This window comes from Simochromis diagramma, unplaced genomic scaffold (genome assembly GCF_900408965.1).
Source record: "Simochromis diagramma unplaced genomic scaffold, fSimDia1.1 OVJJ01000753.1, whole genome shotgun sequence".
NCBI classification, from domain to species: domain Eukaryota; kingdom Metazoa; phylum Chordata; class Actinopteri; order Cichliformes; family Cichlidae; genus Simochromis; species Simochromis diagramma.
The window spans coordinates 18,169,534-18,196,709 of NW_024387523.1; the positions used below are offsets into that span (position 1 = coordinate 18,169,534).

General features: G+C 41.8%; 1 protein-coding gene across 1 annotated transcript in view; it reads right to left on the reverse strand.

The window, feature by feature from the left end:
- trim71 (tripartite motif containing 71, E3 ubiquitin protein ligase) overlaps positions 1–24,621 on the reverse strand; it is a 38,997-nt gene extending 14,376 nt beyond the window's left edge. Inside the window, exons 1-2 of the mRNA XM_040020218.1 lie at positions 22,493–24,621; positions 1,875–2,042 (exon numbers count right to left, since the gene is read on the reverse strand). Of these exons, the coding sequence (XP_039876152.1) occupies positions 1,875–2,042; positions 22,493–23,245 (921 nt within the window). The 5' untranslated portion in view covers positions 23,246–24,621. The remainder of the gene's footprint in view (positions 1–1,874; positions 2,043–22,492) is intronic.
- Positions 24,622–27,176: the final 2,555 nt, after the last annotated feature.

Consider the following 27,176-nt stretch of genomic DNA (forward strand, 5'->3'; position numbering starts at 1 on the left):
TGGGTATAGAGTGGGCGGAAATTTCCTACCTCAGGGGACAGCAGAGTGTGTGCGTGTATGTTGCCTATGCCTACGTGTGTGTTTGCACATTATCTGGCGTCAGTATTTACTCCCGCGGTGACCTGGACAAAAGTGGACAGACACACAAACACACACACAAAGCCCAAGGTGCTGCCAGACGGCAGGTGGTGTATCTTATGACTCAGCTACTCGTACCCCAGTGCTTCTCATGAAACCAAGTGTGTGGTGTTTGTTGTTGTTGATGATAATGATGATCCCAGTGTGTGCTGTGGGACATGACTTTTATTTCTGGCCAGGAGTTTGGCAAATCTGTGTGGTGACATTTCTGAATTTGTTGACATAAGCGCTGCTCACGCACCAATAAATCAGCCAAGCAGCACAAAGATACAGAGAGTGTGACAAAGGCCAAGGGTTAAAACAAACAACAAAACGAACACACGAAAAAGCCACATTTGTTAACTTGCTATTTTAAACACTGGTATCGGCTGAGAATTTCACAATCAGTGCATCCCTACAACTACCCATCCATTAAGGTACAAAGCAGGGCGCGGTCACACAGAGGTTAAGCTGGGAAATGGATAGGCGAGGCACATGCTCTACTGAATAGATAGTACGTACCAGCAAGTCGTGTGACCTCAGCGCAATGAGCTAGTGTTTCATGTTTTGGGTGAGTGTTTACCAAAGTCACAACCACCACCCCGCCTTTGAGGCAACTTAGATAACACTCGTGTGTCTGACGTATCCCTGTGAGCCAGTTACCATTTCAAACTAACAACTAATCCATTACCCGACTTTACGATTGGCTGAGTGTTTGACCACAAGGTATTCAAAAAGGAATTTCTAAACTCCTTTTTTTTTTTTTTTTTTTTTATAAACTGCTCATTGCAATTCATCCATTCTTCCCCCTACCTTAATCAAAATTTAGATTGACATGTGAATAACTGAAGATTCCACTATTACTCACAGAAATCATAGAAAATCCTTCTGCTCATTGTTTGGAATTTTTAATGTGCCAAAAAAAAAAAAAAAAAAAAAAAAAAAAAAAAAAAACACACCAACCCAAAAAACCAAAACAAGACCAGGCAGACTAAAGTGTTAATAAAACTCACATTTTTTCCTCCAACTTATTCATGTGTCACTGTATAAGCAGGAATTTCGGTTGGGGGTGGGGGGGCTTAGGAAGCTGCCACCCAATCTATAATTATGTAAATGAAGAGAGGTGTTGTGTGTTTGTGTGGGAGTGGGAGAAAGAGGTGGAGGGGGAGCGAGTGAATACAGGGGGGCAAAGTGCTGCACTTCTGTGAAAGAAGAGGGGAGTTTTCCTTTCTCTGAAATCCTTTAAATACCTCATCTACCCTCCCCCATGCTCCTTTCCACTCCTCCTCCCCTTTGACCTTCAGCCTTATCCCCCCACCCCCACTCAAAAGAACTCATTCCATACAGCCCCACCCCCCCTTTTTTAGGGCCAGCTGGAGACCTCTAACCCCTAAGGCTTCCCAGCACCAGGGACTGGTCACTCTCAAACATATTGAAGCTGATTGTCTCCCATAGGTGGTCACTCTGTCCTGAAGGAAGACGGGGGGCACGCACAGCTGCTCTCTAGTTTCTACTCAGCCTCATTAGGCAGTGATAAAGGTTCATTTGGATATTTTAATCTTCGCAAGAACCTTGTTTTTGTCAGAAGTAGGACAACCTTACCTGCAAGTCCTTGAATTGTTTGGGTTTGTTGAGTTAACACTCAAATCACTTTCTTCTGATTCTGCTCCAATATTACACACAGTGCGTTGAGTCACCTCACCACCACCAACATACAAACACAACAGAATTTATCATCAGTGAGGTTGCGGTCCTACCTGCACCGCCTGTCGTCCCTGCTGTGCATCTGCCAGCAGCTGGATGGTGACGGCCCGGCAGTCCTGAACGGCGTCTTGCAGGTAAACGAAAGTGTGGCCCATGTGACGGCCCATGCTGCACTCTCTGCAGATAGGCACCGTGCAGGTTTCACAGAAGAACAGAAACACCTGAGAAAACAGGTAGCACACACATCGTTTCAGCTGTGCGTTCAGACATCAACATCAAGCTCAAAGGGGCCAAAGTCTGGGTGCTGACCACAGCAACTCCAGTCTGCATGCCAAATATCCTTGGGCAAGATATTAACCTCAAATTGCTCTCAGAGGCATGCATCAGAGTATGAATGTGTGTGAATGTTAGATAGCTATATAGCACTTACATAAAAAAAAGGGGGGAAAAAAAGTGCTTATATGAATGGGTGAGTGAGGCATATTGTACAAAGCGCTTTGAGTACTCAGGTAGAGTAGAAAAGTGCTATAAGAACAGTTTAACATGGGGCTTAATGCTACACACATGCTGACACATGAACCTCAGCTCCAAATAATAAAATCAAGTCTTCTCTTTCGGATACTGCTAATATGGTTGTGTCTGGCAAAGAAAGCCCCACCCATCTGCTTCTCGAACCGTCGGTTTATGTGGAGCAACCAAACAGAAGAAAGCTGGCTTAAAGGGAGGGCGGGGCGGGACCCAAAGCAGCTCGTTTTAGAGAGTGGATACAATGAGGGCGATGCACTGAGGTCCAGCGTAAGATAAACGAGTCTGCATAAACAATTAAGCAGCATAGTAGCAACAGGTTTCCTTTAAATTTCCAAATTGCCACAAAATATGGCAGTGCCACATAAAATGGTAAATGGACTGGTACTACTACCACCATCACCATTCACATATGTGTTCATTATTCAGCACGGGACTAGTAGACCTGAGCCTCTGACCGCCTACATGTGAATTTTTTACTTTCAACCACAACAATCCGTCCTCTCAATACCCAGCTGTAATAACGTAGTGAAAGAGAACCTAGCATTACCTGTGACTCAGCGTCTACGTTTCTATCGTCTGTGACTCATGTCCACACCACTTTGATGTCACTGGACCACTGAGAATTTAAACTTTCAGTTCAATCAGATTATATTGCACCAAAGACAAATTATTATAATTATATTGTCAAAGACAAAAAGACCTGTGGCTATTCAGGTGATGGAGACACAGTTTTGCATCATTCACTATTGCTTTTCATTCACTGATTTAACATGGATAATGATTATCGACGCATGGATGACTTCCATCTATGCTGTATTTTGGTTTTTTTGCATTTTAAATCGCTACTAGCACGAGCAGCAAATGTTCAGGTGATATGTGTTTTTACGCCTGTTACTGATGGATGTTATTTCTGAAACAGTGCCCGACTCCTCATCTCAACTATAATCTGGATGCAGCGTCGGCGTTATGTTTTGCTGCTGTGAGTCAACAAAAGGTCGACGGTAAAATGAGACAAGCAGCATGAATAAATTAAACACCACAATAAGTCTCTCTCTCTCTCTCCCTCCCTCCTCCCTCTCTCTCTCTCCCTCTCTCACACACACACACACACACACACCCTAATTTAAGAGAAAAGGCTTTGAATGATAAAGAAGTTATCTATATGCATGTCCTAGCAGGGAGGCTCAAACAGAGCTCAAAACCCCTGAGAGCACTTCTCTTCTTAAACATGGCGGCCAAGAGGCCACCAAAACTCAATCAATACTCAATCTGGAAAGAAGTCTTGGGCTTGTTGAGATTTTAACACAAATATTGCTAATATGCTCCCATGTTTATCAGGATGCACCACATACAGGAGATGAGGTAAAAGCTGCACTGATCATCGTGGACAAAAATGTCCCTCAGGACAGAAATGGAAGATGTCATTTAACCTTTGCTGCTAAACACTGAGCTTTGCTTTAAACCCCCCTGCTTGAATACCGATCGCTTGTAATGGAGGGCTAATTAAATATGCACAGGAGTCATATCCCAAAGAGACACCAGATCAGTGGCACCCAATAGCAGGAGACCTGAGTGGATGGGGAGGGGCCTGCAATCAATCCATCAATATTGGCTGTTCCCCTGGGGAGCAGGATAATCTAATAGGACGCACACCTCCCCCTTTATCAGACTTCCTCCTCTTTCTGCCTCTGGCTGTTGGATCCTTTTCTTCTTGTGCTTTTCTTACAATCTCTCCTCCTGTTAACGTCAGTGCTTCACTTCGATCTCGGCACCACTTTGTCACTCAGTGCCTTCCTCTTCCCGGCTTTCCTGTCCCATCCCTCCCCCGATGACTTCTCGCAAATTCCAGGAGCACAGGACACACAACAGCGAGGAATGCAGCTGGTTTGGAGAGGAGGGGGTGAGGAGGATGAGGAAGGTGATGTGGGGTGGGGTTGAGCGATTGACGAATAGCTGCAAATCAGCAGTACAGGGATCAAACGCAACTCCTCCAAGTGACTACTGCATGACCAGTTATTTAATGAAATCCATAATGTTTAAGGCGGGTGGGAAAATAATTTTAGATGAAGACTCTTCTTATAATCATTTAGGGTGACAAATAGAGGGAATTAATTCCACTGAACACCTCTATCATCACTAAAGTTTAATATGGGTCATTCAGAAACCAATACCTCAAAGCTGTGTTATTTCAGGCTGCCATTTGTGCGTGCTGTAACATGGCCAAGAGAAAAACAACAGGAGTCTTCTTTCACGGTAGCAGATCTTAGCTGCAAGGCCCTTCACACATTTTTAATCCTATCTGCTCCACACATGTCATCAACGGTCCTTGAGGTGAATCATACTCTCTCATACACACAGTGTTGGAGATTACATAACAACACCAGGCCTCTAGGAGCAAGGATCGATATTATTGACTTGCACAGAATACAGTCTCTTTAAGGCAGTGCTCTCTCTCAGCCTGCCTCTGTCTTCAGTACCTCTTTCAGTCTGAGGCAGGTTCTTTCTAGGAGATCGGTTGAAGTGGATTTGCAAGTTTTAAACTGTATAAGGACTGTGTTTTTATCAGAAATAGGAGAATCATGCCTGAGAGTTGTGGCTTTAAGTTAGGACCACAGATTGTACATGAAAGAGAGACACTGCCATCCTGTCGTTGCCCAGAGGTTAAATGCTAACATTTAATGAAACAGTGATGTGTCAAGTTATTTGCAAAGGACGGGGGTATTACACAGTCACTGATTTTAAAATTTAAAGGGAAAAAAAAAAAAAAAAGTCAAAAATTGAATCTGCCCGAGTCCTTTTACTGCTCGTCTTCCCCCTGCTGTCTCACATTTTTCATGTCTTCTCTCTAATACCCTATATTAATAAAGGTTCAAAATTCTTCCCCTGGAGCCGTTATGAAGGAGGAAACCAGTTTTTGTAAAAGACTATTTACTTTCTTTTTAAAAAGGAGTTTAGTTAAAAAAATATATATATATATATATTTACAGATGCAGCCCACAGGCTTTTGGACAGTGAGACACTCTGTAATTGTGTTTATGTACCACCACAACTTTGCATTACCTGTTTAGGACTTATGGTCATTTTTAAGTAAACAGTGCCCCAATTTCAGAGGCTCAAAAGTAACTGGCCAATTTATTGATGAGCAGTGTCATGGTCAGGTGAAGCCTGTTCCCTGGTCACCCCATTACAAATTACATAAATATTCTGAGATGACTACAGGTGTTGGACTTGTATTTGAAAGCGTCTGACTAGAACTTCAATTGCCAAATCAAAATAACATTTGCCTCGAGGCGCTTTATAACTGTAAGATAAAGGTTCTACAATAATACAGAGAAACCTCCAAATAGCAGACGTCCCCCTATCAGCAAACACTTGGCAACAGTGGGAAGGAAAAAACATGCTTTTAACGGGAAGAAACCTCTGGTAGAGCCAGGCTAAGAGAGGCCATCACTAGGATGGAAAACAAAAAACAAAGCTATCAAAGAGATAGCAAAGCTTAAACAGTCTGCAGACTTTGAAGGACCCAACTGTAACATTCACTTTTCAAACTTAACATGCGCACTGGTGTTGAAAATTGTTAATAGTTGACGCGTCGTTTGAAGCTTTGTAAGATCCCAAAACATGCAGGAATAAGTAGTAGGATTTAAGCGTGTAATAACGGACTGAAACAGAAGATGGCAGCACTGCATGTACAAGGATGTCAGCTGCCGTTAAACGCCGAAGAAGAAGCAGTGTCCGGTATCGTAGCTGTGTCCAAATTCAGGAACCGCATCCTCCCGTGCCCACATTTGTAGGCCGATTACGTTACAGCGACACGACGAAGACTGTCCAAATTTGAAGACTTCGACAAATGCGCCCTTCATTTCCCCAGATTTGAAGGATGGGTCGGGTGTATACTTCGTGGCCCTACCTATCCCAGAATTCATAGCGCGGCCCTGCTCAGTTTCCAACAATGGCGGCAGCTAGTTAGTTTTAATATTACTCTTATTATTCTTTCTGGGTCACAAAATAAATGTTTAACATATTTTCAGGCGAGAATGTAGCCGTGTTAACTTCAAATATCTGCTCAGTTTATCAAGACACCACATATTTTCAAAAGCGCTCAAACGTTTTCGGAGACGTCCGTTACCCACCAGCTCGATAGCTAGCTGGGGTTCAAGGCTCACTAGAGCCGGTGAGAACACCGGACTCCCGGCAAATCGTTTTCAAACCCACCGCCGTCTTTCGCTACTCAGGTTAAACATGATACATAGTCATTTAGATAACTTAAAAATGTTATTGTTTGGCTTTTTTCAGTATTTTATTTGTTCCTGAGTAAATCGGTTTGGCTGAGATTAAAGTTATAGTTTTTACACAGCTGAATAAACGTCAAGCAGGCAACTGATTATCAGAAGTGTGAGACGCTCGAGAATATACTCCGGTGTCCTGTTATATTTTAGATAGCAGGGAGCAGACGGCTGAGTTTATTAAATTCCACCGAAACAATCTGCAAATGTCATTAAAATGTAATAAACTATCATCTTGCCTTTATTTTTAGTTAGCACATACCTTAAACACTTAAAGCTGTAAGCTAATGATAGTTATACAAGAGCAGATGCTGCTGGCACAATCAGTGGTACGTTTTACGTCCAATGGATGCATGATCTGATTAGTCGACTAATCGCAAAAATAATCGATGACTAGTCGACTATCAAAATAATCGTTTGTGGCAGCCCTAGAGACAATTCTACAATATTTTGGACATGTCGGATGTCACATCAGGCAGCACCATGTGCTTGCCATGAAGAAATGAGAACAACAACATGAAAAGATGTGAAATGTGGTTAATGCCATCAAAGTTGTAAATTCCACAGAGAACAGCCTGGAGGGGAGGCCTCGAGGCAGAGCAGACTCACCAACATTATTTATTACACACTAATGTGTGGCACGAGCAAAGGCTTCAGGCAGAGGGACATTCTGCTCGTCTACATCCAAAAGCCATGGTGACACAGAGGGTCAAGTACCAATCACGTCCAGACTGCTGGATCTTTGCACACTTTTATTGCTTGAATGTTATTTTGCTCCTATACCTTCTTGGTTCTTCTGCATTCGGCTCCACACAGTTCACAAAAGCCTTGTGCTGTAATGAGAATGTTAAATTTCATGAAAATGGTAAACACCTTAGCTAACACATCATTATAAATACTATTTTTCAGTTGTGTGATGTAGTGCAAAAGATACATTATTGGGTAATTCATAATAGCAAAACGACTAACATCAATACGCGTTAATATTAGCCATTTAATCATTAGACAACTTTAACTTTTTAACATTTATGATAACCTATGTTTACCACTTTAATGTTGTTCAAACAGGAGGTCTGACTCCTGAAATTTGCCCCAAAAATCATTGTTCAGTGTTGTGAACTTCAATTTTAGCTGTTAGTATTGCTAACAGCAACAGAGGCAATCGTGGCTCAAAGAGTTGGCAGTTCGTCTTGTAATCGAAAGGTTGCCGGTTCGAGCTTGGACAGTCTCGGTCGTTGTGTCCTTGGGCAAGGCACTTCACCTGTCGCCTACTGGTGATGGCCAGAGGGGCCGATGGCGCAATATGGCAGCCTCGCCTCTGTCAGTCTGCCCCAGGGCAGCTGTGGTTACACCTGTAGCTTGCCTCCACCAGTGTGTGAATGTGAGAGTGAATGAATAGTGGAATTGTAAAGCGCTTTTCGAGACCCTCAAAGCGCTTTATAAATGCAATCCATTATTATTATTATTGCTGTATGAAATGTAGGCATCCTAAATCTTAAAATTATAAAACTAAAAACAAAGAGGAGAAGCTGGAGAGGAAGAGGAGTAAACAGAAACTGATTCAATGACAAAAATAAATACATAAAAAAAAATTTAGCATTGATCTTTGTAACCTCAAAATCATGAATTGATTAATACACTGATGAGTTAGGGTGTGCATTTTCACCCGAATCTGACGTTGTGTTGCATTTTTGTTTTTTTTAAATAAATGCCAATAGTTTCACGCCGCAGCACCGTCACAAAGCAAAAAGGTTAACTCCTGAGGGAAATAACAGCGATGCACAATGGCTGCAAGTTCCCCATATTTGTATTCACACAGCAGCAGGATCAATCCTGTTTCCCCTTTCCCACCATGCAATGCACTGGGAATGGGGGGCCACAAACTTCAATAGCCAATTTAAAAAAAAAAAAAAAAAAAAAAAAAAAAAAAAAAATCACTGCATGCAGCATGCGCTCCCTGCGTGCACAGCCGAGTGGGGGGAAGGGACGAGGGCCATGTAATGTCACACAGTGGTGCCACAGAAACAGGGCTGCTTGGGAAACTGAAAACAAGTTTGCTCAAAAAACAAAACAAAAAACTAATCGCGCACGCATTGCAGCAGTGAATTTCTACAGCTGCCCACTGGTACCAGACAATGAATAGACGTTAACCTGCTGGATTACTTCTACAAAGCATAGTAGTGTCAATAAACAGGTTACCATCACATCATTTGACCAGCCCGCAACACGCTTTATCCACAAACCAACACAAGAAAAAAAAACCTGAGTTTTTCCTGCTGCCAAGATTGCCGGGCAGAGACACTTGGATATCTGTAAACTTACGGCTTAATTCAGCTTGTTACCAGGTAAGAGACTCTTGTTAACACGACCTTTAAACTAGATTGAGATTTGAAAAGGAAAAAATTTTTAAGAATTTATTAAATTGCACAAAAAACTAAGCAATTTTCAGACCTGGCAACCATATTTCTGTCAGCCCCTACAAAGCACTTATGTCTGACAGCTGAAATTTGTAGGTATTTGTCTACAAAGGGTGACGGTCTATGTAGACACTTTGTATATCAGAACCTCGTCTCCTCCAAAGCCGACTCAATGATCAACAGCAGCACAAGCAGAAGATGGTTGTCTCCAGTGTTGTTGACAGTAAGCAGCTCCAGCATCTAGAAGGCCGACTCACAGCCCTGCTAGCAACTGCATGTCCGCATGTGCAGCCTCCTCTAATTTGTACAAACACTATCATTTTAAACTCAACTGAAGTAAATAGAAGTAAGCTGAAACCAGCAAGATTTAGCAAGTTTACACTTTAATTTCATAATTTTAAAAAACAGCTATGATCCAAACGCGTTTCCTCCTGTATTTTATTTTTCCACCAACAGTGTGTAAGAGCTCTGTGAGAAAACTCATGAACATTTTAACCCAGAATCAATCTGTTTAAAGTTGAATTCATTTAAAACATCTTTTAAATGGAAATGGTTTCCAAAGTTCAAAAAGTGACACATGAGTACAACAGGACTTGCTTGAATCATTTAAATAGAGACCTTCTGTTAATCTGTGTCATCGCCTCAGGTCTCTGTGCTCTTTTCTTTAACTGCCTGTCAACACAAAGACACAAAAAAGGTCAGAGCGAAAAGGAAAATTCCTAGAAGCTGATGTCACATGTCAGTGTGAATTTGTGAAAGGCAGTTTTATTCACCAGTGGAAAAAATAAAGCTTCAAGTAACCAAGTAATTAAGTAACTCACTTTATGTAATTACTATACTCAGACTGCTCATCTCTTTTTTGAAGAAAACAACAAAACTTCAAACACTGCTTTTAAAGATAGTTATACTGGACTTCACTTAAAAGATGTTTTTATGTAAAACAAAGTTCAGCAATAAATATATTTCACACAATCATAAAGGGGGGGAAAAAAAGAAGGCTAAATAAATACTGTTGTTATCATTTTTAGAAAGTGTGTCTGTTTTAAACTTCCAAACACTTGATTACCAGTCCAGAATTGCAGCACACCCCATTGCAACACTTCAGGCAGGAGCAGACGTCAGGACATAAGGTTAAGCATGTGCACGTACACACACGAAACCTTCCTTTACTAAGACATGACTTAGAGGCCACAATGTGAAGTGCAAAAAAAAAAGCTGTCTCAGCTACAGCAGAGGTCCTTTTTTCTTCAAACAGGCTGTTACACCAGGCAGATTTTATGCTTCAGTCATCCTTCAGTGAGCAAACCAACTTCAGCATGTGCTGGAGTTAAATTAGAAAACTAGAGGAAGATCAGCAGAGTTACTCCACTTATGAAAGCCTAACCAGCCAGCATCAGCACTAAGCCACTTTGGTATGTTCGGGCTGGATAATCTGAGGAATAACTGATCCTAACATTCCCAGCAATCCTTGGAAAGCCATCTGGCAGACAAAGGTCCTTCTATGCAAATCACAAACACCTACTCTTATCTTTTGAGAAAATGCTCTGCATATCTTGTTCACAAAGTTTCTCCCTCCCCTCTTTGTTCCCACCATTGCTCTCTCTCTCCTCTCCTCATTCTCAACACCTCACCCCCACCCCCACCGGCCGCTGCTCCGCCCTCTTGTGGCAACCCCCGTTGGCTCGCTGCCACGAACACAACATGCACACGGACACTCCTGCCGATGTTTTGAAACTCTGCCAGATACGACACGCGGAGGGCGGTGGCTGTAATACAACGATCTGATTGGACAGCCCCGCTGAAGGAAAACAAACCCACAGTCAGCTGGCCTCCTTTGCATGGACAGCATGTGAGTGATTGTGATGCGCTTACTAGAGCAGTGAAGCTTAAAAATAAATAAATAAATAAATAAATAAATAAATAAACTGAAGTAATGACACAGAGACTGGGCAGATAAAAGGAATAATCGCAACAATACAATTATGAAACGCAAGCCGGCAGAAAAGAGGAATTAAATGAATAGGATGTAATGTGCAGCAGCGTTCTGCCTAATAAACAACCCACATGCTCCATGAGCCTCAGCTCGTCACAGCCACCTCTTCCCCTCTTTTTCTTAACATAAGGCTTCAACTGTTATCTTGAAAGCTCATTTGCTGGAAAATATTCACAACGTATTTAATAAATTCTGACACTGGTTACAAAAACACAATGTTCACAGTCAGCCCGCCATCCTAGCTGTTATTCAGCATTTACTTTCTGTACTTCTGTAGCCAGCTCTCTGCACATTACTTATGCTCTGATGTTGCCACCTTTCTTTGCAGTCACCCTTCTTTGGTCTCACGTCCATCATCTGATTTGTCACACACCACAACATCAGCCCTGAAAGCTGAGAGATTCATTGTGAGTGAGGCCGCAAATAATGTCACAAAGTGAAGTGGCAGTAAGACCTGAAGTGTGAGCTACATCAAAAACTGGTGCACATGTTCCTCAAGCACAGAGCCATCACTCAAAAACTGAAGAAGCCCTAGCAATCACCACAAATCAGGCAATTAGCTACTCTTACGTATGAAAGGCTAAGATACTAATACAGACTAGCCCAAAACTAATATTATGAAGGAAGGATTAAGACTTATTTTTCCATTTTCTTTTAAAGCTACAGCTTCCCTGCTACACATATTCTTAATATGAAACATTCAAATGACTGAAAGAAAGTCTTGTGTTATTCTGAATGTTTGTGGGGGTTTTTTCTTAAGTTCTCTTAATTTTTACAACTAATGTGTATATCAGCTTTTTTCTAACTTATTGGAAAAAGAAAGCACGTTAGTCACTGGTCAAATCCAGTTGGTACAGTACAAAGATTACTTCTTCATGTTAGTGTTGCTTCTGTTTTGGAGGCATGGAGGAGGAGGACACTTAACATCTTAATGATTAATAAACGTTCTCTTTTGTTGGAAGAGGAAACCTTTAATGTTGGAATGTGAGCCAGAGTAAGTAGCAAATGTGATTGGTTTGCCTTTTGTGTTGAACAACTCAGTGTTATCACGCAGTGTTTCACTTGCACAAATGTGCAATCTTTCAGAAAAAGCAGGTCATGGAAAACACATCCAAAAGTAACAACAAAGCATGCAAACTACCGCAACTGCATCAAACACCTGCTTAAAGCCTAAAGACTAAATAAAGTGAGGTGGACAAATTATGACTGGAAGCTGTACAGTGTTACCCAAATAAAGTCAAATGTGTTAACAACACAATCCCACCGAGTGAGGTCAAATAATGGCCAATTAAAACCCCATTTGGACACAGCCACGGAGGAGGAAGTGGCAGGCTCCAGGTTTTGAATGGGTTTTAAATCCAGTTGTCAGAGAGAATGTGATAAATGCCTTCCTTTCTATCCATTAAATTTATATGGCCCAAAGTCCTCGAATGGACTTCAAAGTCAACACACACACACTTCCCTTTAGCCTACATGAAACACAGTCACAACACACAGGAAACAAGGAATGCTTTCTAATTACTAGGCACATGTTGCACATTAAAACTCTGGAAGTCCAACTTCATATAATCCAACTCTGGTGGCTGTGTGGAAACACACACAGAAACACTAAAATCCTCTTCAGAGGATAACTACCTACAGATGGGAGATGCTCTTGGATGAAAATGCTGCTGCCACACTCGCACAGATACTTTGAGGAGTAATGAAAAGAAATCACTTGCTCCTCAACAGCTGCTACATCACGCCGAGGAGACTTTCTGCATCTATAATGGTCATCGTCTCTGACACAGAACAGAGTGCTGATGAGAAAGACAGGAGTCGACAGAGGAAATACCCGGTGTGTGTGTGTGAGTGAGAGAGAGGGGGGAGAAAGAGAACCCAGGAGGTATAAACTCAAGTTACAGGAATTCCTCTGGCCTTGTATCAGCGTCAGTGTTGGGTTAGGTTTCCTTACAAACATTCTGTGTTAGCGAGCTCTGGGAGAGGGGGGAGTAGCGCTCAGGATCACAGAGCCGAGCATGCATGTGTTTTAAGTGATCACATTCCTTGGCAGAACATGACAATGGTTCAGTAAAGTTTAACAAATAACAAGATGAACTGGAAAAGCCTGACAAACGCTCCTCACCAGTACTGACTTTAAATCCTGACCAGATACGGGAGCACCGTCAAAGTAATTAGTTCAACTTCACCTCATCCTCATACCGCTGCACAATTTAGGTACTCACTGCCCAGCATCCACTTTGTGCCTGCTCTCAGGCTGCTCCACCAACCCCCGAGACTATTTGGGCGTGTGCTGCTGAAAAACCACGCACGTGCACAACCACCCACGTAGCTATGGCGACAACAATTTAATTTGAAGCACAGGGTGACATTCTGTGGGATTATCATACCATTATCCCTCTCTCAGACCAGGATCCATATGTATTTGGGTATTGGAGGGTGACACCACAGCAAGCAGAGGGCACTCCTTCGATGTAATCCAATTTTCCATTGCTGCTTCACACTAACACACAGACGCAGCGTGGGACACTCCCTGTGCAGTCCAGATTAGGAGCAGGGGCATTTATGCTGCTAAAGTAGACCAACATATTCACTTGGCCGTCGTCTATAGTGCAGCAATACCAGCTCTCCAGCCAGAAGCATTAAGAGCAATTTAAAACTCAAGTTTTAAAGTTATATTTCTTTTAGAGGAAGAGAATAAAAGTCACAGAAAGCTTCAGCCATAGCAAAAGAACTCTGGATGACCACAGTTCATTAACCCAAGTTTCTCCACCATCTTCTTGACAAGAGGATAGCATACACAAAGTCACAAATTTAAATCTTTACATCCTCATTTCGCATTTTATTTTTCTTCTCATAAATCAATCAATATCAGCATGCTGCAGCATTTGCGAGCAAAAAGTTGATGGACATTACTGATGCAGTAACAGTGAAAGAGCAGAGCTGGTTAAAAAGCTTCACCCAAGATATGACATCCCAGGCAGAAAATATTCATATATCAGTGCATTCCTGACTGGTAACAAGATTGCGTTCTTTTAGCTGTGAAACAGCCATGTTGTACTTTTATTTGAGGTTTTCAGCCAGAACACTACAACTACAGGCGTAGCTGACAGTGCTGTGTCACTGGATATAATGCTGAGTCACTACTATTGCAACCTGATACTGCTGTTGGCACTGTTTGAGAAGATTCACACCTCAAATTAGACGGTGTGTCATCAGCACCTGCAGCTACCTGGAAAAGGAGGATGGAAAGTGCTCTTGATTTGCTCACACTCACAAGTGCTGCTGCCTGCAAACATGAATAAAATGATATTCCCTTTTTTTTTACATTTTAAATGATAAATAAATTTAAATAAAATGTTAATATTACCACATGTTTTCTTGAAATGTGGAATATCTGCAGTGCAAACCAGCTAACATTAGCCATTTGATGATTGATCAGTATCGTCATTTATAACAGCCGGTAGAAGTCAAGAAGAGTCGAGGGAAACACCCTTCAGCAATGTTGTGACAGTTGACGTTGTACAGTTTATCCACCAGAAGGTGCTCTTCAACTTCCTTATTGGACACATGCTTTTGGAACGCCACAAAGCGCCTTTTAAATTACAACCTACTCGGATCGACTCTTTTTCCATAACAATCGAGTACCACATGCATAATGTGCGTGGTCGTCATCATAGTAATGCAGCCGAGCGTCCTGTGATGCAATTAATATGTAACGCGAACGCGACAACAAAGGTGGACATCAAGGCGATGATATATCTGCTGCTCAGTCTGTGGCTTTTCGTCACTGTGGTGTTGTTTTTGTAGCCATTTCCCTTGTTGCCAGATTTCAAAAAAGGCCGTTTTGATTTTTGTGAACAATTCTTAGCGAGTATGCATGGACCGGTCTATCACATCTTATACTGTGTGGCCAGTTTCCTTTACGGCCTACAGAGCTTTGTCTCCCATCCACAACTCTTCACTGGCAATTCCACCAATTGGAAATCAATCAAATCCAAGCTGTAGCCAAAATACCTTAAACGAGTCATCTGTAGATTAAACCAGTAGGGTAAATATGCAAACGGCAAGAAAACTCAAACCAGAGCAAATTAACATTCATTATACGGATTCTTTAAAGGGGGAGAGGGGTGGCTTTCTCCATTACAGCTAATGAGGTTAAACATGAGTGAGGGTTTCAGCACGTCTCTCCAACACCATCACATCTTTCCTTACAACGCTTGAAGAGGCTGAAAAACCTGATCATGCACAGAGTATCAACAGACAGGATTCCCACTGCACGTCAGCAGCTGCCAGTACAAACAGTCGAAATAAGAAGCATCAGCTGCTTACAATTAACACCAAACCTTTACACGTCTGCAGACTGCACTGCATCATTTCTTTTAGTGTTTCTCCAAACCAAACCACTGCCTGAACCAGTGTGCTTCAGAATGTTTTCTGGGGGAGTTTGGAAGTTCAGCACATATTATCAAAAGTCCTTCTGGAGTCAAGTTTTGCCTCTTAATGGCCATCTTGAATCTCAGAACAGCTCAAAACAGTACCTCAGTGGGCTTGCTTAACTCTTCAGATGGAACAGCTCCTAGAAAAACTCTTGAGGGCCCTCGCAGACCAAGCCAGCCTCGAAGAACTAGCCCAGGCAAAAGCCGCACATAACACCTCTCGACTTCTGCTAAGAGTTACACCTGAATACACACAGAGCCTACAGCTGATGGCCAGCTGAACGCCAGACAAACATGAATATCTGGATTTACATGAGAGGGAGCAACTAGTCAGAATATATTCTGCAGACGGACAAGCAGAAAACCTTTATTGCTCTAGTACATGTCTATTTATAAAGGATACTAAAAGGATAATTCAAATATAGAGCCCCGTGATCAGTAACTAGCTCCCATGATGCACACAATTACAGTACATAAACATCTGATTAAAACTTGGCTGTATAAGAGTATTAAGAGGCCTTTACATTCTCATACCCAGAACTATACGAGACTATGTGGTTTATGAAGAAGCTATACTGATTCACTGTGCACAAGTGAAGCCGTAAATGTCAGTAACTGGATGACAGAAAAAAAAGAGATGTGAAATTTATCACTTCAGCGATTACATCAAATTATCTCCTATTGATACTTTGTTGCCAGATATTGAAATCATGTTGTCACTCTTAAAAGGTTTCCAACTCTTAATAGATCAGCAATGATAATATGGAGCAAAGAAACCAATCCCCTACCTCAGACAACCTAAGAAATTGTCTTTCAAATGGGTTTCGTGAAAACTGGAAGGCAGACTAGTATACAGGATTTAGTAGAACACAAGAAACTGATTTTGATGAAAAATGACCAACTATAAAAAAGCTAAAATTGTTTCTCCCGTCAGTCAGAAAGACTAGGCAGTTGATGAAAGTTTAAGATATGATAGACACAGTCCTGGATGCTGGACAATGTCTCAGCTTTCTCAGTGCTTGTAGGCAAAGAAAGACTCGCCTGCTCCTGTGTCATTCCCTCCCCCAGGACTGAAGCTGTGAGTAAGTGAATGGGAAATGAAGCCCTTACTGGAAAACTGAACCCACCTACTTACTGGCAGCGGACAGGGGGTATGGGGGGGTAGGGGTTATTCTTAAAAAAATAAAAAAAAAACTAAAACAAAAAACAAAACAAAAAACCCTTAAATTGGAAATTTGAACTGGGCTTTAGTGATTAGTTGGGTTACGTTTTTAACACTGCCCTGTTTACTTAAATTTCACACATTTTAACGAACACCGGGTAACTGAACCCCACTCACGCCAGTAAACAGCTAAAAGTAAAGCAAGAGGAAGCTGAGCTAAACAGCGCTAATGGTGGGAAGGCAAAGTCATTAAACTGAAAACTTTACTTGGGAGACATTACCTGTGTTGTTACATTATTGTTGGCAAAATTAAATGGCAACATTTGACTTTCCTAACATCTGTTTCAAACAGAGAGGGTTAAGGCAGTTTGTTCTCTTTTTTACCCTTCACAAGCCTCCGCCTTGTGGGTGCTTTAAGGCTGAGCACTTAACACACCCTGAGAAGTTTTTGAGCACTAATGACAGGCTTTCCCCTTAGGTATCTGGGGGGCCTCAGGCACAGCACGTAGAGGGTGAGCATTTTCAGGCTGTTTTTTCAATCATCTGTGACAGCCACCATTTCTCCCTGCTTGTCATGGATTTATTTCCTGTGACACACTAACACACAGCACAGGAGCCTTCATCACCTCCGGCAAATAAAACTGGGCTAACCACCCTAATGCTCCAAAGGCACCAACAGCACAAATACAGCTGATACGTGCAGGTCATTGGCTCAAATTAGGCAAGCCGAGAACTGGGAAAACAGCCACACCCCTAACTTTAAGCCATAGCAAATTCTAAATATCCCCCCTCCTACATTTGTTATTAAGGGTTAAACCACTCATAGAGACCAAACATGTGTTTTAAGCCAGACTATAAACAGGTTTACATTTGCTCCAAATGCATTTTAACATGAGACTCTATGAAGAGAGACTTATTTTTGGAGCTGGCCTCAAGTGGCCAATCAAGGAACTGCAGTTGGGTTTTTCGTGTGTGACATGATGGTAGATTTGTGTGTGTTTTGCTCATAAAAAGGTTCATCTTGGAAACAATGGAAACAACAGTCCCCAATGCATTTCTGTTCTTATACTCACAATTAGGGGCCAATAACTATAGAGATTGACAGACCACGTGACTTTCGCACATTGCATGCGGGGAACTCGTGGCAAAACAATCCAAGTACCGCATCAAATGCAAGCATTTGCACCACCGCAAAACGTTCATTCTACGGTTCCAATACCTTCTTGCTTTTTCTTTGCTCCCCAAAAAAGGTATGTACAAAATGAAGGAGAACAATGCCGGTCCGTACAAAGACAGACTTGATGAAAAGTCAAAGAAAGATACGAGGAAAAAAAAAAAAAAAAAAAAAAAAAAAATCAAAGGAGTGAAAGGGTTAGACCCTTACGAGCACACAGAGTGGACAAAATACGTTAGCGTGCTGCCCAACTTTCACCACGCTAATTATACGGTTCTTGGAGTGAGTGCATACACTCATGAAGTTTAGTAACGTCAGGTCACTGCAACAAGCCCAGGTACAGTTTACCGACGGATGGGTACAGGGCCTTGAAATGCACCATGTAGAACGAAAGACCATTTTCATTTCATTTTCATTTATTTATTTATTTAACACTTGGTACAACAAATCAAACAAACCAACCACACTTTCTATCAATAAAGCACTACAACCATGTGTGAAAAGGAGCAGGAAGAAGAAAATATTCTTATTAAACCCTGCCCCCTATCTACATTCCAACTTATATTACAAGTGGGCACCAAAAATCAGGGAACAAACTAATATTAACATTTATCTCCGGTCCTAACCCAAACCAAACAACAAATTTACAATCAGAATATACCACTCCACATAGTAACAAGGAGAAAATAAAATTAAAATAAATAAAAACAAAAAATTATAATGGATCCATTTTCAATGAACTCCAATTTCATTCGCATTCTTCATATTGAGTTATCGTTTTAAGCATGTAACACTTTTTAAAACAATGTAAACTTATACAATTCTTTAAATTATAATGAAGAGAGTTCCACAGTCGTATACCCCTAACCGTTGGACTCATTAATCTTTGTGTAGTCCTAGCTAACTGTATAATTTTAATAATTTTGATTTTATAAATAATTTATTTGTATGTTCTCTATATTTAACATTATGAATCATTCGTATCACTTTCTTCTGTAATAAGTTTAGAGGTTTTATAGTATTCTCATATGTATTCCCCCAAACTGCAACACAGTAACTAAAATATGAGAAAAACAATGAAAAATATAAAATGCGCATTGTTTTATAATCTAATAAATCTCTTACATTTCCCAAAATATAAATGCTTTTAACCATCTTCTTTCTAATATAGTCAATATGAGATTTCCACGTCAAATTTTCATCTACTATTACACCCAAAAAACGAAATTCAGTAACTCTTTCAATCAATTCTCCATCAATGGACATAATGACTTCATCCTCCTTTAGACGATTGCCAAATATCATAAATTTCGTTTTTGTCAGATTCAAAGATAATTATTTACATCAAACCATTTTTTTTAATCTTAACATCTCAGAAGTCATAATTTCAACCAAATCTTTCAAATTCTCTCCAGAGCAATAAAAATTTGTGTCATCTGCAAATAAAATAGAATTTAACCTTTTTGATACGTCACAGATATCATTAATATATAAATATAAAAGTTTAGGTCCCAAAATTGAACCATGAGGAACGCCACATACAATCTTCAATCTTTCAGAGGTATTGCCGAGATAATGTACATATTGCAACCTATTTTCTAAATAACTCCTTAACCAATTCAATGCCGCTCCTCTCACACCATAGTTATACAATTTAGAAATCAAAATAGAATGTTGTAACGTATCAAAAGCTTTTTTTAAAATCAACAAATACCCACACTGTATATTTATTATTATGGGTTGCAGATGAAATATCGTCAATGAAAGTCAACAATGCTAATGCTGTTGATCTATTTTTACGAAATCCAAATTGATTTTCATTCATTAGTTGATATTTTTCAATAAAACTATCAAGTCTTTGCGCAAAGAGTTTTTCAAGCACTTTTGAAAACCGTGACAAAAGAGACACTGGCCTATAATTGTTAAAACTGTGCTTATCTCCTGATTTATATAAGGGTATCACTTTTGCCACTTTCATTCGATCAGGAAATACTCCTGATTGTAGCGAAAGATTAAAAATATAGCAAAGAGGAATACTTATACAATCTAAAGTCTTTTTAATTATAACCATGTCTATACCATCACAGTCAGTAGATTTTTTATTTTTAAAATTTTCTACAATTGCTACCATTTCTTTTATGGTAATATCAGCCAAGAATATGGAATTAACCATTGTATTATCTCCTTTCCAGGCTTCCTCATATTCTGGATCGTCATTTTTCCTAATTAAATTTGCTAAAGTAGGTCCAACATTTACAAAAAAGGAATTGAATTCGTTTACTACTTCAGTCTTGTCTTCGACAACTTGATTATTCTTAATAAAATAATTAGGCCGATCTAAGGGTGTGTTCTTGTTACCCAATACCTCCTTAAAAATATTCCAAATGCCCTTAATATTATTCTTGTTTTCCTGAAAAAGTTTATTATAGTAGTCTTTCTTGGCTTTCCTCAATATTAATACCAACTTATTTTTATAAACTTTATATTTCATTTCCGCATTCTTAGTTCTCTGTGTTATATAATCCCTATATAAATTTTTCTTTTTACACGCATTTGCAAGACCCTTAGTTATCCAAGGTTTCATATTCTTATTCTTTTTCTTATGCTTAAATGCTACCAATGGACATAAATACACATTCGTTAACAGTTTATTAATGGGAACTTTGAGCTAAACGGTAATTAATTAGTAGTGGAAATACCTTCTGGTACGCGTTACAGAAATGTAGCAGTGACAATAATATTGTATGCTGTAATCGTAATGGGCAATTAGTGATACAAAAAACCTGTTTTATCCTGTGAATAAAAGTATATGTTTTTGTCAATGTACCATGGTAATAACAGAAGCGAAACGCAATATTGTGTCAGGACAATTCTCCGTTTATGCACAATAAACAAAGGAGCATAGCGCGACAATTTCTGTTCAGCGCCAGACTTGCTTGTAACCTATATCACCAATTATGTTAAGAAAAATGACGTATTAACTACTACAAAACACTGACCTTTGTGGGAATGCTTGGAGCAGACTAACAACATGTGAGCTGAAGTGTTCTGGGACGTTATATTTGGTCTTCGAATGGCTGCAATCCAGGCCATCCGTCGCCTCTTTGTTACTTCGGAAACATGGCTCGAACAATTTCTCTTCAACGACGTAATCCGATAACAACCGATCTCTTTACCCGTCGGCTTCCCGTGGCTGTCATGCGACCGCTATTGCAGTTAATAATACAACAGCTTCTTGCCATTTTGTGTTTCTTTTTATCGCTGTGTAACCAATTTCAATTGAAAGCCTGCGTGCGGTAGTACCCCTTGCCATGAGTTCCCAGAATCCTTTGCGGTTTTACCCCTGAATGACGTCACATTTTCAATCTATTGGCCGATACTGGCCTTATAGACCGATATTGACAAATAACCTTTACTGATGTTAGCTGCATCACATCAATCCCATATTAGTTAAAACTTGTCTCATGGCAAGTTCAAACCATAAAACAAGTCAATTACTTTTGTTATTTAACAAAAATCAGCAACAAATGACGACAAAAACAAAGATAAAAAGACATCACCATCACCTTCTGGCTGATGGTGATGACAATTTGCTTCAGTTTAGAACAAAGCAAATAGCCGTCTGGTCATGAAAGGGCACATTTTCATAAAGTCAAACCCTTTCTTTATTTCTCAACGTTGTATTCTCAGTGTGCACAGCGAGCCTTAAGTCATTGCAAGGTTCTGTTAACAATGAATGGCATCCTGCAGCGTCTACAGCGTTTAACTGCTGGGACAAGGCTACACATGCTGCTGCAACTTAAAAGATTGATGTGCAACCCACGTCTGTTATTGGTTATGTGAAAAAGTTAGCTCTGCGTTAACATTTGCAGTCTATTATTCTGTTTGATTAAGTGACTTACTAGAATGCAGGTAAATGTACCGGGTGATATTCTGCACTGGTCTGCATCTGCTGACCACTCTCGATCAACCGGTTTGCTGACCTGCTCGGGCAAAACTGCGTTTTGTTTCTAGAAGATGCGGTGAGAACTATTTGGAAGCAACTCAACAGAAACCAGAAGTGGGTCAAAAATGACATTCCAAGACCTCCTGCTGGTGCTATTTGTTATTCTTCCTGACCATATGACTCTACCAAGAAAAAGCTGTTTTCCTGTTTGACGGGCCTTTGTAGTTCTGCCCAGATCTCACAGCGCACAAGGAGAGAATTCCAACTTGTCTTTCCCATTACCAGAGCAAAAGTAGATCTCCACAGCATGTCCAAAGCCAAGAACTTCTAACAGTCAGAGAAACATGTGTGCACTTACTACAGGGGCCTCTGTCTGCCCTGAATGGATGGTGTGGTACAGATTAACCAGACTCTGTGTACACACACAGACACAGGCTCTGCGCGCGCGCGTGCGCGCGTGTGTGTGTGTGTGTGTGTGTGTGTGTGTGTGTGTGTGTGTGTGTGTGTGTGTGAGAGAGAGAGAGAGAGAGAGAGAAAATCCAGCTTAACACACGTGCCTGTTCATCTCCAGGGAACTAGGTGAAGAGCCAGTTAGCTCCCTTTGAATCCAAGGCCATATGGCCCCCAGTATAACTCCATACTACATACTGAGACTAAAAACTAGCCAGTATCTAGAACATACTGGTACTATGAATGAGTGTTTGTCCTCCCCAGTGCTGGACTTACCTCGCTGTCGTGGTGCTGGCAGTAGCTCATGCGATCCTGGAACAGGGACAGCAGCGCGAAATTGTTCTGCAGGGACTGGGCGAGGGACACGGACATCCCTGGCTGGCTGGCGTTGCTGTTAGCGTTGACCCTGCTCAGATGGAGGTTCTCTCCCAGGCGCTCGATGAAGTGGTCTTTGGTGAGTCGCACCCGCTGGTGTGCTCGCACGCAGTTATCACACAGGTACTCCTGGCAGTCAAGGCAGTGGGATGTGGCCAGGTTCTCCTCGTCGCAGGAGCTGCACTGAGGCTCTCCCAGGTGGTGCGAGTGCAACAGGCTTCCACGTGACGGATGACTGAAGCCAGAGGAGCCTCCACCCAGACCTCCCCGGGAGTGGTGGTGGTGGTGATGGTGGCCATTCTTGTTCTGGATCTGCTCCTCTGAGCTCACCACCACATCCAGCAGGTTGCTGAAGAGGAAATTGGAGGAAGGCAGGGAGTCCACTCCGGCCTCTGAGATGGACACCTTCTGGTCGCAGGTGGGGCACCGCAGCTTCAGCGGGTCCCCGGGACTGCGCTGTCCCTCCAGGCACTGCCTGCAGAAGGCGTGCAGGCACGGCAGAACGTGGAGCCTCTTGGTGGTTTGGCTGGAGGAAGACGAGGTGTGAGATGAAGACGATGAGGTAGAAGAGCTGGAGGAAATGGGAGCAGAAGAGCCGCACAGCTCCTTGCAGAGCGGGCACGTCTGCAGGTCCGAGTCGGGAAACGAAGCCATCTGCAGCGTCACCAAAACTGGGCTCAGTTTACAACATGCGCGACGACGAGGCTGAGGTATTCATTTGGAGACACATCAGCCCGTTTGGGGTGTGTAGAAGATAATTATCTCTCCACGTTAATGTGGTGTTTGAGGTAGATTCAACGATTTAAAAAATGAAAAAGGAAGAAAGATTTGCCACAAAAAACAAAACAAGGAGGTAGCCACTTATTCATAAAGTTATTCAAAAACAGTTGTGAGATCAGATGAAAAATCAGAATACTTAAATCAGTTGTGTAAGGCGTTTTTTTCCCTCTTTAGCAGCACCGACAGTTCTCCTTTTAAATACAGCATTCAGCAACAGACGACGCTGGTGCTTCCGTGGAGAAAAATAGTGCGATGCTGTTCGGGATAGCTCATAACATAAACCCGAAAATGGAAAGATACTGGGTCGGCTGGGGGGCTTGGTCTCTCCTCCCCCACCAGATCGGCAACATGACTACAGGACAGAGCTACAAAGCAGCACCCGGACGAGTAGCTACCTCAAATTTTTCCCTTTACTTCTCCGTTATCGCTAAGCCTCCAAATTCAGACCGGTGTGGCTGACCGTCGGGATCCGTTCAGGCGGCCAACGGTCGTATGGTTGTCGCAGCGCGAGCCTTGGACCGCGAGAGCTTAAATTATTCATCAAAGCAAGGGTATCATAGCGTGCCTCTGGTCACCGAGGGTTCACCAACAACCACAGCGAGCCTCCAACAAAGCCAGACCACAAGACAGCGCGTCTATCCCCAGTGTGGGAGAATTCACCGGCCCACCTTGTGAGGAGGCCCCCTTCCAGCTCACCTTTCCCTGCTGCTGGTCGCTCCCTCCGGGCTCTCTGCGTGGAGGAATGCGCAGGGTTTTCTCCCCGGCTCGGTGTATGGGGGTGGGGGTGGGAACGGTGGCTTACAACCAGGTGAAACTCGGTACAGCGACAGTTTGGACCTTTAATGTGCTGCTGCTGGTTTTTCTTTTATTCTCGGATGAATTTAAGAAAAAAAAAGTCAAATTAAAAACAAGCTGTGCGCTCTCATGCGCGTGCTGCTGGGCTTGCAGCTCCTCTCGAGCTGCTCTTATCGGACTGAGGAGGAGAAATGGAGCCAGCCACTTCCGCCCTAGGGGAGGAGAGAAGGGTGTGCGCCAAACGCACGCTCCCGATAGCTGGGGGTATGTGGTCACGTACGCGTGAGTGCGAATTTAAAGGGATTCGCTGTCATCAATTTACCTTCCCTTCATAATATACTGCGTGTATATTTTATTATAAAAGAGTTTTGTTGTTGTTTTTAGTTTAGACTAGCTAATGGCTGCCGAAGTCGAGAATCTGGGCCTGAAAATGTCAATTTTACTGAGTAACCTCAATGGTGTTCTTGTACATCGCACGAAATATCACGATCCGCGTGTACTGACGATAACTGTAAGGTCTGGGGTTCGAACCCTGCCTGATCCAAAATGTAACTCAAAATGTCCTCTGGTGAGATATTATCGCGTGCAATAGTCCACATTTTGATATTGATCTGTTACCAAGTGAATACGCTGTCAGTATTGCTGAAAACAATACCGATACTTTTAATTTACAAACCATCTTATGTAGGGAACAGGAGTTTGTCATATTTTAAAGTTCAGCAATAATTAGTTAACACAGCAAAAAAACTAAACTTTTCGTGTATTTTTAAATAGTTTTTTGTGTGTGTGGGGGGGGGGGGGGGGGGGGGATTTGAAATGTAAATGTGCCTGTCTCTTTGGGTCAGCTTCTCTCGTTTAACTGTGTTATAGGCTATATTGTGCATGTTTGAGATTTTTTTTCCACTTCCAAAATAATAATTAATTTCACACAATTCAGTGGGTTGCATACTGAACTTGGAGGACAGCATTAATCATATCATAGTGTTGAACCGACATCAATACCATTGATATTTTGATCAGTCTCTACAAGACACTGAACCCTGAGTTTCCCCTGACGCATCTCTGTATGTGGATGATGGATGGATGTTTTACAGATGTAGTTACAGACTCTCTCGCCACCTCTACCATGTGTGCATGTTTTTGGGTTTCTTTTTTTTTTTTTTTTTTTTTAAGTTTAATCCATTGTATCAAACAAAGAATTTTCTGTTTTCTCTAAAATAACAGTAGATGCTCTGCTAAGCTAATGCCACAGGGTTCACCAACACAGGGGTGTGGCTAAAGTGGGCTAAACGGTGGCATCCTCCCTCAGTTTTGTCATATCAACGCAATCATGGGTGGAAATGATCAAAGTGAGAGAACATTGCACTCAACTGTCCACGAAGCACGATGTGTTAACACTGTTCCTCGAATAAGCTACTGCAGGCACAGCGGATGATTGCTCGTGGCACTGACTGCAGAATCAGTGTATTCTTTAAAGCTGAAGAAGAAGAATTCCCTGTTTGTCAGATGACACGGGCCAAAGTGCAAAGGGTTGTTTTGAGAGACTGAAGAAGGCGCTCATTAAGACCACTGCTCTGAGTGAAAATGAGTCAGACAAACGGCCCTCTGTTAGGGTGCCATCCTGGAATGACACATGCACAGGCGCCCGTTTTCCTGCTCGCTGTATCATCTGACTCCGTGATCTCTTGACAGAGTTCACATAAAGTGCCGTCTCTACAGATATTCATAGTCCACAGACACGTGAGGGCTTATTTTGACTCTCTCATTGTTAAAGACATATCTCCTTATTACTTGAGCGTCTCTCAAAATGAAGCTCTAGAAAGGCAGTGAAGCTTGTGAGTTGAAAAGTGATTTCACCATCACATACTGACATATTGTAAGAAACTGAGGGGTCAGTAAAGGGACCATTAAAGCCTGTATTGTACTCCACTTGCCTTTTTAAATGGCAGCATTTGTCTCATTGCTGACCCTACCTTAACACAATACTTCCCCCTGGTGGGTATGAAGCTCTGCCACACCTTCACAGTGCTGTTTAATCACTGCAGAGTAGACACACATGCAGTGGACGCCAGCATGTAAAGAATGACCCATCTGGACAGTCTTGATGCATGCTCAACCATCAAGGTAAGGAAATCCCAGAAAGTTGATTCTGTTCGTCTGGATGAAGAGTTTTCAGTGGGAGAAACCGTTCTCAGTCTCAGCTGACTGCAGGTTTTACCCACCTTATAAACAGTACATTTGCATAATAACTGAAACAAGCACCACTGAAAGAACAATGAGCTGTGAGGTCAGTTTCTTGATCATTTATAGGCAAATTGTCTTGACCATTGAAGAAGTGGGGAAAAAAGGGCTCTGTTATCCTGCCCTGAAACACCAAGTCATTGGTTGAGGTATGTGATGACACCTGGGTGAAAATCAAATCTCAAGACGTACCACAGTTCACTGATCACAGTAACTCGGTGGACCACCGCATTAAGATCATGAGGAAGGATATGAAAAATGACACGGGTAGCCTTCTTAGACTGTGAGACTTCCATCAGTAATGGGGGACATTTAAAATCATCTACTGGAGCTCAAACTGAGTGTCATCAGGAAGCTACAACACAGAGCAAACGCCATCCCCACAGAAACAGCGGCCAAATGTATATTATACATTTGTTTTGTATAATATTAAAAGAGGAGGACAACTGCTCCCTGAGCGAAAACCTTTAGTGATCCTTTATGTGTCAGGAGTATCAGAACAGCTGAGAAACATCTTCTCTAAACACCGGTCTCTGTGGCTTTCAAACCGTGTGTCAGCAAATGTGTTTATTTTATGGTCTGCTCATGTCAAAGTTCGCCATCTAGTGGCTGAATAGCAGAAACACCATAGCAGGGCTTTTATTCCAAGCACTGAAGGGAAAGTCAAGTCTGTGAGTTCTGGATAGAAGCAACTAAATTACATTAAATTATTTAGCTGTTCTGCCACAAAGTAAAAAAATCAAATAAAAATCTCACCAAATAGTATGCA